This window comes from Ranitomeya variabilis, chromosome 5, assembly GCF_051348905.1.
Source record: "Ranitomeya variabilis isolate aRanVar5 chromosome 5, aRanVar5.hap1, whole genome shotgun sequence".
NCBI classification, from domain to species: domain Eukaryota; kingdom Metazoa; phylum Chordata; class Amphibia; order Anura; family Dendrobatidae; genus Ranitomeya; species Ranitomeya variabilis.
In genome coordinates, this window is record NC_135236.1 from 167,069,133 (window position 1) to 167,081,142 (window position 12,010).

At 43.7% G+C, this 12,010-nt stretch overlaps 1 protein-coding gene across 2 annotated transcripts in view; it reads left to right on the forward strand.

The window, feature by feature from the left end:
• The window catches only part of ABHD2 (abhydrolase domain containing 2, acylglycerol lipase), a 53,143-nt gene that overhangs the window by 28,401 nt on the left and 12,732 nt on the right, over positions 1 to 12,010 (forward strand). For both annotated transcript variants that reach the window (XM_077263466.1, XM_077263467.1), the window contains 3 exons: positions 7,186 to 7,369; positions 9,127 to 9,219; positions 11,565 to 11,672. In XM_077263466.1, the coding sequence (XP_077119581.1) occupies positions 7,186 to 7,369; positions 9,127 to 9,219; positions 11,565 to 11,672 (385 nt within the window). The remainder of the gene's footprint in view (positions 1 to 7,185; positions 7,370 to 9,126; positions 9,220 to 11,564; positions 11,673 to 12,010) is intronic.

Here is a 12,010-nt window from a genome sequence, read left to right on the forward strand (position 1 = left end):
CACCATGGTAATGAGACTTATTTTTATATTTTTTTTTATAGGCAAACGGTTTAACCACTGATATATTATTTCTCACTAAGTAGCAGGATTGCTTTCTAATCACTCATAAAGTTCATCTGGTGTCCAAACTTTCCTTGGGTTTTTGCACATGTTGCTTCATGTGTTTAAGACTTTTTTATTATTACACATAATTTATGAACATCTATAGTCTGATTTCTTTGCCTGTGTGGATTGCATGGGTTCTTGGCAATATCATGTCAATAGCTTTAGAAATATATTTACTTAAATAAGCATTGAACACCTCCTCAATTTTCCAACAGCTGTACATGCTGGGGAACTGGCTGTCGATCAAAGTAGTGTGGGCTTGCTACAGCATTGGCTCCCTAGAAGAAGTGAGTTTTTCTCCAGGTAGCTGCTCCTTTTAGTAAGGCAGCTGGCCAACATTGGTTTCCTGTACATTAACCCTATGGTTGTCTATAGCAGGCAAGTGGTGTTTTCTTTAAACTGCAATATCAGACTTGGCCCATGAGCGATGCAGAGTCAAGGGGGAGAAACCAATACTTTTTTTTTTTTTATTTCGTGCAAATATTTTTAATTTGGCCCCAAAACTAAAAACTTCATTTTTGGCACTCCCTACCCTATACCTCAGAAATTCATTATTGGTGAACCTGAAAGCTGAGCAGCAGTGAGGTCAGGTTCACTTGTTATGGAATTGCGGTGGCATGTAATGTGAAGGGAGCTGCTGATTTTTTAAAGGGTGTGTTTTTTTTTTTTTTTTTTTTTTTTTTGGAGCGGTCATTGCAACTGAAGGTAAGCGGCACTGTCATGTTGTCGGCTGATCCCAGCCAGCAAGTCTCGTGCTCATTTCCTAGCCATTGGAATAAAACACATCCATGATACCTGCTTATCGGCTGCACTCCTGGACAGGTATCTGCTGACACAGCACCGTCGCTCAGCCTCTAGTATGTAAATGAGCTGTGATGGACAAACCTTTGAGATATTGTCTAATGAAGAGACATTACTCTATAGAAAGGACACGGTATCCAGATGTTTGGCTCTAAAACTTCACCAAGTCATTAGTACAGCCTAAAAGGTTTGAGGTTCATTACAAATATTTAATCAGGACAAAAACCAAGGGGCTTTTACTTTCTACTAGAGCTGGTGAGCCTTGTACTTTGTGCCTCACATGCATCTCTAGGAAATTAAGGAAACTCTCATTTAGGGGAGAATCCAATATCCCTTCAAAATGCCTATTTAAAGAAAATTATCAATCAGAAAAGTTTGCAGGCCTTGCCTCTAAGCCCTGCCGTCTGACATCCCCCATGTCAACATTCAGTGTATTAATTAATACAAGATCTTGCTAGTCATCAGAAGATCTCATGGCTTTGGCTAAAACCACAAAGTCTACAGCATTAACACAGCAGTCCTATAATGGGTCACATGGATTTCTGTCATTCTGCATCACCAAAAGGGAATGTGGTAGTAGGCATCTTATCTGAGCAGCTGTTAATAGCACTTAGATATATGCTTTACAGCAATCACATGGACCATAGGCAGCAATAGAGCGGATCTGACTCATTGACTTCCAGTCATACTCTAATCTGGGCAAAGGTCGTGGTGCTGGGAATGGGAGGTGAGCTGTAATGTCACCTATTGTGAGTGCTGGATCCTGTATTATCTACTTTATATAGAGGTGTTATCTGTCATTGTTATCCTGCCCACAAGGCTGATGAGACTACTGAACACAGATTAGCAGTAGGAATCTAACCTTCTATTCATAAGGGTACTGTCACACAGTACCATTTTGATCGCTACGACGGCACGATCCGTGACGTCGCAGCGATCGTATGATTATCGCTCCAGCGTCGTAGACTGCGGTCACACGTTGCAATCACGGCGCTGGAGCGATGCCGAAGTCCCCGGTAACCAGGGTAAACATCGGGTAACTAAGCGCAGGGCCACGCTTAGTAACCCGATGTTTACCGTGGTTACCAGCGTAAACGTAAAAAAAACAAACAGTACATACTTACATTCCGGTGTCTGTCCCCGGCGTTCTCCTTCTCTCCACTGTGTAAGCGCCATAGCCGGCAAGCACAGCGGTGACGTCAGACGTCACCGCTGTGCTCGCTTTCCGGCTGGCAGACGCTCACACAGTGGAGAGAAGCTGAGACGCTGGAGGACAGACACCGGAATGTAAGTATGTACTGTTTGTTTTTTTACGTTTACGCTGGTAACCAGGGTAAACATCGGGTTACTAAGCGCGGCCCTGCGCTTAGTTACCCGATGTTTACCCTGGTTACAAGTGAACACATCGCTGGATCGCTGTCACACACAACGATCCAGCGATGTCAGCGGGTGATCAAGCGACGAAAGAAAGTTCCACACGATCTGCTACGACGTACGATTCTCAGCAGGATCCCTGATCGCTGCTGCGTGTCAGACACTGCGATATCGTAACGATATCGCTAGAACGTCACGAATCGTACCGTCGTAGCGATCAAAATGGTACTGTGTGACAGTACCCTAAGGGTATTCTAGAGATTGAATGTTATCACCTATCCATGGATTAGGGGAAAACTTTGACCTCTCTGACTACTGGGCCCCCTAGTGATATCGAGAACCAGGAGCTCCAGGTCAGTGTAGGGGTGGTTAATCATGCACACTGCCCCTCCATTCACTTCTAATGGGAGCACCTGAGAATGCCTCTCTGGTGGTCCTATAGAGCAGTGATTTTCAACCAGTGTCGGGTGTGCCGCGGGGAAAGTTCCCCAAACTATGGTGCCCGACCCATGACGCCTATGTGGCGTCATGGAAAGATCGCGTCCCTACAGATCGGGTGAAAGAGTTAACTCCAATTTCACCCGATCTGCAGGGACGGGGGAGTGGTACTTCACCCCCCCGTAGCTACGATCGCTCTGATTGGCTGTTGAAAGTGAAACGGCCAATCAGAGCGATTTATAATATTTCACCTATGAAAATGGTGAAATATTACAATCCAGCCATGGCCGATGCTGCAATAGCATCTGCCATGGCTGGAGACCCCGATCTGCCCCCCCCCCCCACCGCCACCGATCGCCTCCCCAGTCGTCCTTTCTGCCCCGATCTCCTGTCCGCTCCCCTCCTCCCTCCTGTCCGCTCCCCCGGTCCTCCGAGCCCCCCCGTGTTCCGATCCCACCCCCCCATACTTACCTAGCTCCGATGTCCCTCCCGGTGTCCGGCCGTCTTCTCCATGGGCGCCGCCATCTTGGAAAATGGCGGGCGCATGCGCAGTGCGCCCGCCGAATCGGCCAGCCGGCAGATTATTTCCTGTACATTTTGGTCGCTGTGATAAGTTCTATCACAGCGATCAAAATAAAAAAAATAGTTAATAAACCCCTCCCTTATCACCCCCATAGGTAGGGACAATAATAAAATACAGAAAATATAATTATTTTTGTTTTTCCATTAGGGGTAGGGTTAGGGTTAGGGGTAGGGTTAGGGTTGCACTTAGGGTTGCACTTAGGGTTGCACTTAGGGCTAGGGTTGCACTTAGGGCTAGGGTTGCACTTAGGGCTAGGGTTAGAATTAGGGTTAGAATTACGGTTGCAATTAGGGTTAGGGTTGGAATTAGGGTTAGAATTAGGCTATGTGCACACGGTGCGGATTTCCACCATTCCTGCCAGGATATCCCTTTTGTGTTTATTGAAACAGGCCCAGGTTTCACACTGAGTGAGTATAAATACATTTAGAATCTATATTATTAACTATATGTAGAATATGTACTGTTTTAGTATATTTTGTGCCATTTTGGTTGGTGGTGTGCCCCGGGATTTTTTAAGTATAAAAAGTGTGCCGCGGCTCAAAAAAGGTTGAAAATCACTGCTATAGAGAGTGAATGGAGAGGCAGTGTGCATGATCGACCACCCATGCGTTGAGCTGAAGCTCTTCAGGCCCTGAAGCAATAGGAAAGTTATAGCCTAATTAATGGATATGAGATACCCTTTCTGTAAGGCCTGTCCCACACGTCCAGATAATTCCGGTACCGGAAAAATCTGTACCGGAGTTATCCGTGTCCGTGTGCTCATGTGGCACATCAGTGTGGCCCAAGTGCGGCAGCCGTGTGCCGCCCGTGTGCCGACTGGGTACCACACGGACCGTGCAGGAGACAGCGCTAGAGATAAGTGCTGTCCCCTGAATCTGGTGCTGAAGCCGGAATTCATTCCTTCCCCCCCAGCAGCGTTCGCTGGAGAGAGAGAATGAAAAATCTTTTTTTTTTTTTATTTTTTGTGTGTTTAAAATAAAGATCCCGGTCACCGCCCGCCTCCCACCCCCTGTGCGCCTGCCCACTGGAAATCAAATACTCACCCGGCTCCCTCGATGCTTCCTCTCAGCGCCGCAGCTTCTTCCTGTATGAGCGGTCACGTAGTACCGCTCATTACAGTGATGAATATGCAGCTATATCTATATCAAGAGAAATACCAGAATATCAGGAGTCTACGGAAACCTCCTGCATTAGACCAGGGCGAAATAAAGGCTAAGATGCAGGTGGTCTTATTCTGCTGACAAAAGCACAATCAGAAGATATATAATTTAGCGCGATCAAACTTTTGTTAATATTGTCTTCTGGTGGGTACATACGTTCATCCTTCTCAGATGTCTCTCCGAGGCCCCATTCAGTAGGATGAAGCTTCGAGCTCACTCCATCATCTAGCTCAGTGTTTCTCAACTCCAGTCCTCAAGACCCACCAACAGGTCATGTTTTCAAGATTTCCTTAGTATTGCATTGGTGATGGAATTAATGCTTGAGCAGGCAGGGTGGATAAAAATCAATGTTTTTTTAAAAAAATCAAAAAAATCGGATTTTTTTGATTTAAATCGGATTTTTTTGATTTAAATCGGATTTTTTTCAATAAACTGCTTTTTGAGGAAAATATTTTACCATCCAAAGGTTCTTCCATCATGAGATAAAGCTGAGTTGTTTAACTCAGTAGAATAAAGGCTGTATATGTGTAACATTCACAATGCCATGCTCTTCCAGAGGTTTCTGTAGGATGCTGACTATCCAACAAGTTTGGGCATGTCAACTGAATGGAAAAAGAAACTAAACCAAAAGTGAAACCAAGCTAGAAGTGTGGAATTAAAGGGGCAGTATGAACAAAATGTGGAGGCTATTAATAGTTTATACAATTAAGACATGCTGCTTTTAAACACCTACCTATTGCCATATAGTAAAACAAAGATTTTTACTTACTTTGGGGTCCCCCCCTCACCCTGGCGTTAGATCGTTGCCCCTAGTTTCGTCCGTGTAACTATGGGCGCACATGCGCACTGCTCTCACTTCTCATTTTAATCGTGATTTATATTAAAAAAAAACTTTTGATTTAAATCAGTGATTTAAATCATGATTAAAATCGGCGTGATTTAAATCAATCCACCCTGTGAGCAGGTGATGAAATTATCACCTGTGCAATACTAAGGATATCTTGGAAACTTGACCTGTTGGTGGGTCTTGAGGACTGGAGTTGAGAAACACTAATCTAGCTAGTAGGTATTCTTCAGTAAGCATTACGGGGCCTGTCTTTGCATCAGCTTCCGTGATGGTGGTAGCTAGCCACTCTTAGTACCTATACTCCGCATGTTTATTTGTACGGGAAGTGGGAGACAAGGTGTTGCCAGACACTTTATAATTCAAAAAAAATAATTAGTCTAGTAGAAGCCAAACTTTCACAATATTAAGGCTCCTATGCACATTATACAAAAATGGGCTGGCCAACAGTTGTTGTTTGACGGGGGAAAAAAAAATCGGTTACCGGCTGCATGTCTATTTCTTTCGGACGATCATGGAATAAGTGCTCATCAGCCAAAAAATCCAATGTGCCTGGCCGGTGTTTGAACTGTAAGAAGTATTCATTAGTTGGTCAGCAGTCGAAAGCATATAATGATTGTTATTCTCAAAAGTGGCAAGTCCAGACAACTATCTATGTATGAGTGTCTTTGCTGTTGTGCACACTAAATTGTCTAACGTTCACAGTGACGTTGGTCTATTGTGTATGATGGTGTTACAAGGGTTGTGCCGACATACTCGCCTGGACAAACTACAATGGCGAGCTGCACAGTATGATTGCTGAGGTGACCGTCAATGTAACTTCCCTGTTGGTCTGTCTTTGTGGGAGGAAACCCACGCACACACGGGCAGAACATATAAACTCCTTTCAGATGTTGTCCTTGGAGGGATTTAAACCCAGCACTTCAAAGCAACAGTGCTAACCACTGAGCCACCCTGCTCCTCTAAGGAGCTGTGGTATGATCACACCATGTCCCTGCACGGGCAGACACAGCCATTACACAACACACAGCAGGGGCACATTTATAAGATTATCTCAGCACAGGAACGTGTGTTTTTTTTTTTTTTTTTTAAACAAATCCAGTTGTGGAAATTTATTACTCCACGATCTATTGATTAAAATCTACTTTTGGGGAAAACCCCTTTAATAATTTTGGTGATCAGAATTTTTTTTTTTTCTTAAAAACTCGCATTAATCAAAATCCAGTCGTCAAGAGCCCCTAACAAGTCACGTTTAAAGAATTTCCTTAGTATTGCCCAGGTGAAGGCATTATCGCCTGTGTGGGTGATGGAATGATCACCTGGACAATATAAGACAATTCATCAAATGTGATCATTCTACGTCATTTAGGTTGGTTCCATAGACACTGTATTCTGTCTTGAGTGACGGTTGGATGGTTGGGTCAGTCTGTAGGCTATGTTCACGAGTTACGTTTTTGCTGTTTCTTTTTCTGCACGCCTGCTCTTAGCACTAAAGCTGCTTACAGAAAACTGGTTTTGGGTTGTTTTTTTTTTGGTCTTTTTATCGGTTACATTTGTCCCTTGTGCATTCTGAATAATGCATAAAAAACCCATGATAACATGGTAACTTTCTAAGGTTTTTGCACCAAAAACATCAAAACTTTATGCTTGCATTTTTTGCTGCGTTTTTGCACTTAATGCTTTCTATGGGTGGGAAAAAAGCGCAAAAACACTAAAGGAAAAAAAGCTGAAGTGACGCAGCAGATTCAGTCAGGAAACTAATCCAATGTGTATGCATGAGATTTCTGAAGTCTCCTAGCGCTTGCTGGTACTGTGGAACGCAGCAAAAATGCATTGTGTGAACATAGCCTTAAAGTACACTTTTTTTTCTTTTTCTCCAGGCTGCACTTGGGAATTTGGCGCCATGGTGAACTATATCAGGAAGACCTTTCCGCAGACCAGTCTGATCGTTGTAGGATTTAGCCTTGGAGGAAACATTGTCTGTAAATACCTGGGTGAAGCAGTGGCTAATCAGGAGCGAGTCTTGTGCGCTGTGAGTGTGTGCCAGGGGTACAGCGCCTCCCGGTAAGTGATCTACTCCGGGGTGTTGGTAATGCGTCAGACTCCTTTCTGCAATGTAACTATTTACAGAAGTTCATGAATTTACTTCTAACAAGATGGATTTGGTGTTTCATAGTTGACAGTATGAAACAAAGACAAAGGTTCCACAAATGCAGCCCGGTCATAACAGTAAACTATTCTTAACTATGCTAATTTACACCTTTCTGCTGCTGTTTTTGTTTTATGTTCAGAGCTGTAATTGGCATTTATAAATAATGAACAAATTCAGCATTTTGGAAATAACGAGAGCACCTATTGGTCTCTGGAAGAACTGATCTGCCCCATCACATCTCCATGATCGGCTACAGTTTGGGAAGTTGCTGGCATTGGGGACAGTGCATTATCAGTGAGTGGGTTTTTGCTACTGCAAAATCTGCAGACAGTGCTGTATAACCTACTTTTTTCTATGAAATCTCCGGTCCACATACCCTATTGCTGGCTGCTGGATTACAGTAGACCAAGCTAAACAACTTGGTCAGATCTGATTGTTTAGGAGAACCTGTCAGACACTGTCCACGAACAAGTGGAAATAGTGCTGGATAGAGCAGTGTAAAATATTATGGAAGATGCCTATTATAGCGCCATCCAATGAGACCACCTGATTTTTTTTTTTTCTAATATATATTCCATTCACAATGCTGCGAGTGCACGGATACACCCACCAATTCACTTGACCTAATTTGCATACTGACAAATGCCAAATCTTAGCTGATGGCTTTATAATATAATATATATAATAGGCATGTCACGGGAATACCACAACAGAGAGGGGCCAGAAGATCGCAGTGTCTGCTTTTACCTGCTCCTGCACTGGTTAGAAGTACTTCACCATCTTCAGGGCAGCTCACTTTAGAGGAGCCGAGCTTCAGTATGAAGTTCAGCTCAGAGTTGGCGTTCTTTCTGTAGGAAGTAGCCATGTTTTTCTAGTTGTGCACAAACACCATTGAATCTGATCAGTAATTTGTGTATGGCCTAACAAATGAGTATGTAAAATGGTCATGTCCGTGGTAAGCAGTCGGATATTACCATTCATTTCTTTAGGAAAAAGTAGAACATTCGCAGTGTCTGTCTGATGTGACTGAAGCTAATAGGAAACTACACTTTGGGGTAGAATTTGAAGCAACTGGGTGAGAGGAGGACATTGTGGTAAATGTGGTGCATTAGTTTCTTTAGTGAACCTTATCTATCATTCTCATTTGCTGCTCATCTACCCAAGTGTAATTTTCGTGTTTATTCCCGTGTATTTGCCTGCTTGTGTGAATGAGGCCCAGACACTGATTGCGCTGATGTCCCGACTCCCTGCATCTTGTGCCTCGGCTGCTCCCCCTAGAGGTTTGTGCAGGGGGTGACCGACCTTTCCTGTACTGATATGTAATCTGTACATTTTAGTCTCCTGATATAAAGTTGTAAAGAAAGCAAGTTACAAAGTGCAGTCCTACTGTTTATCGGTTCCTTCACTGTCTCTACGTGGAGGGGCAAGAACCATGTATAATAATTATGGCTTTCATTCAGAATGACGGAGGCAATGAAGTTACAGAAGTGTATAATGTCTGCCTTTTCTTCAGGCTTGCCTCCTCCTTCTCGTGCATTTGTTATTGCTGTGGATCCTGTAGTTAAAGTTAAACCAATGTTTCTTTTGGCGTCTTATGTGGCTCGCGTGCCCTGCGCCTCTTGGTCTTTCACTTTCTAACAGTTCATTGATTGTTCGGATTTTCTTCCAGCGCTCAGGAGACCTTTCTGCAATGGGATCAATGTCGACGGTTTTACAACTTCCTCATGGCCGACAACATGAAGAAAATCATTCTGTCTCACAGGTATTACACTGCCTAACCATACCAGGGAACCGTGACCAATGTAAATGGCCCGCCATGTCCGCTCGCATACAGTAACCTTGTAAACTATTGGTACTTACACATCAGCTAGCTATGTGAACCTGTATTTGGTTTTTACCTTTTTCATTTTTTTCTTTATTTTCAGTAAAAAAAAAAAGTTTCAGGATTTGTAGCAAAATCCAGTGTAGTGCAGGAAGGCAGCCAGCACATGGTAGAAATGGAAATCCAGTCCGTATGTATATCTGTACGTGAAGCTAATCCTCCTACCTATCTACAATATTGGTCAGAGGCCGCAGGCTCAAATAGGCCACCTTGGACAGACTTGGCATGAACCACTCCGTCTGGCAGATCCCAGAAGACCCGATCCTTCACCCTTTAATCCCTGTACAGGGATCTGCTCATACTATGGATTGCTTCCACAGAAGAGCTGCTGACCGGAGGAGGGAACCACAGGCAAGAGAAGTTGAGGGATCCAGGACAGAACCAGGAGAACAGTCAAGGCTCATAATCGGAAGACAAAGAATGGACTGGAAATGGGCTGTGGTCAGACAACGATACAACAAACAAGCAGAAGCACATAGTACAGTACTGAAACCCAGTGCAATCTTTACCTGATATTGAGAGTCAGAGGCTCAGGGGTTTAAATGGGCTCACAAGGGAACAAGAAACTAACCCATTGCTCTTTGAGCAGCACCGGCATACCCAGGAATTAATCGGGACGCCGTGCTGCCTCCCCACAACTCCCACCACTAAGGCGCGTCACCCATCAGAACTGAAGTGGGAAAGGGACAGGCACTGGCCTGGATGTGACAATGTCATTCAACAGCTGTATCTCGGAGTCAGTTTCAAGAACTTATGAAGCAGAAACCTACTCAAAGGGTAGATGCACAGACATTACAGAGTAACACAAAGTTCAATAAGAGGAGTGAAAGTATTGCTTACAAATTGTAAGGAAATGGAGGTGACACGATAGCTAAGTTCAGACTGTGGACCCTGGGAATTAACCAGTCTGGGGTAGTGCATTCCATAAAACTGGGGCAGCACAAGTGAAGTTTTGAACTGGTGTGGAAGGTTTGTAATATCCGTACGGAAAGCATAAGTACGGTGTAAGACCAAGCTGAGGTGGAAATGTAGGTCTGCGCAGGACTGACGGGAGCATTGTGGGAGACAGATGCGTTTGTTTTGTAGCAGATGGAGGACCAGTGCAGTGACAGTCATCTGTGTAGTGGCCGGACAGGTCTGTTCTTGGGGGGACATTTACCACATCAGTTTTAGTGTTGGGCCTCTCTGAGCTTTCGTTTTCAATCAGTTATTGAGGAATCTTAGCCAGAAATAGCAGATGGTTAGATATTCATTGATCAAACATCAGATTTTTGTCGTATGCCATCTAATCACTAAAATCTCTGCAGATTTTCATTCACATTCCTGACAAATAATATGCAAGGACTTTTGCAAATGAAAACTTTGATCACTTCATTTGCTAATTTGATGCATACTTACTTGACAGACTTGGTACAATATTGTAGATGCATTTAATATAGTGCAAAAAGATAGTTTCACACTCCCTGCATAGAGCAATGTGTCTAGAGGTGTATACAAGGGAAGAAAAAGGCTGGAGAGCTTTTTGTGCCCATTGGATAATAGAGGAGCAGTACTGTACCCACACCACAGCACTCTGACAGATTCACTTTAACCAGATAATTCCTTTTGCAATGTCCTTTTTTTTTTTTTTTTTTTTTTTTTATTTCTTTTACTGTTACCTGGCATGTTTTTGGCTATGTATGCACATGGAAAACATCTGTTAGGGTATGTTTCCACGGTCCATATTGGCAGCGCTTTGGACGCAGCTCCGTCAAAGTGTTGCCGGCTTTTGTACGCACAGTGATTCTGCATGTGTCCCTTGAATCAACGCATCCTATACATTCTGTCTCCACAAGATAAAGTGACGTGCTGCTGTCTAGAAAGACACGCCGCATGTCCGTTTACGCAGGTATGCCGGAGGCATCTGTGCACTCATAATGGAGATGGGATTTCATAAAATCCCATCCACTATGCTGTAACATCCTAGCCGCAGCGTTTACTGACCGTGGAAACACCCTTTATTAAGTAAAGGCACGCGGGGAGCAGCTCTCCGGAAGTGGTTCCAGACTTGTCTCCTCTCCTGCTATGGTCCCTGGACAGATACTCAAACTAGATGGCAGTTTTCCCTAGGGATGGCAGCTTCATTGTGCTGTACAATCTCTTATGTTTCTTGGCTCTTACTTGTGATCTAGCCTAGGATTGTATATGGAGTTGTGGTTTTGACGTTTGTCGTCTTCTTCTTTTAGACATGCGCTTTTTACGGACAGCCGAATGAATAAAGTATTTGAAGACTCTGTGCTCAGCCGGCTGTACACCGCCACGTCTCTCATGCAGATAGACGATACTGTAATGAGGTAAGCACAGGATGCTCTTCACAATCTCTGGAACCATTCACCTGGTTTGGGCCAAGGGTGAGGTCTAGCTGCAGTTACTTTTAGTTTTGTTTGCTATATGTTCATTCTAATAGTAATGTGAGGTCGTATGCTAAAAAACATGGTTGAATTAATGATGGTAAAATCCTTTCTAAGGTAAGTATCAGGGAAAATTGGTGTGTAACTTGTGCTTTACTGTCCTAATAACCAGATCCGTAACCAGAACAGAGCTTTTTTTCTTTTTGCTCTTTGATGAATATTGTCGCTAAAAGAATGTCAGCCTCATAGTTGTATGTATTCATGAAAAGAGGCGTCCCTCC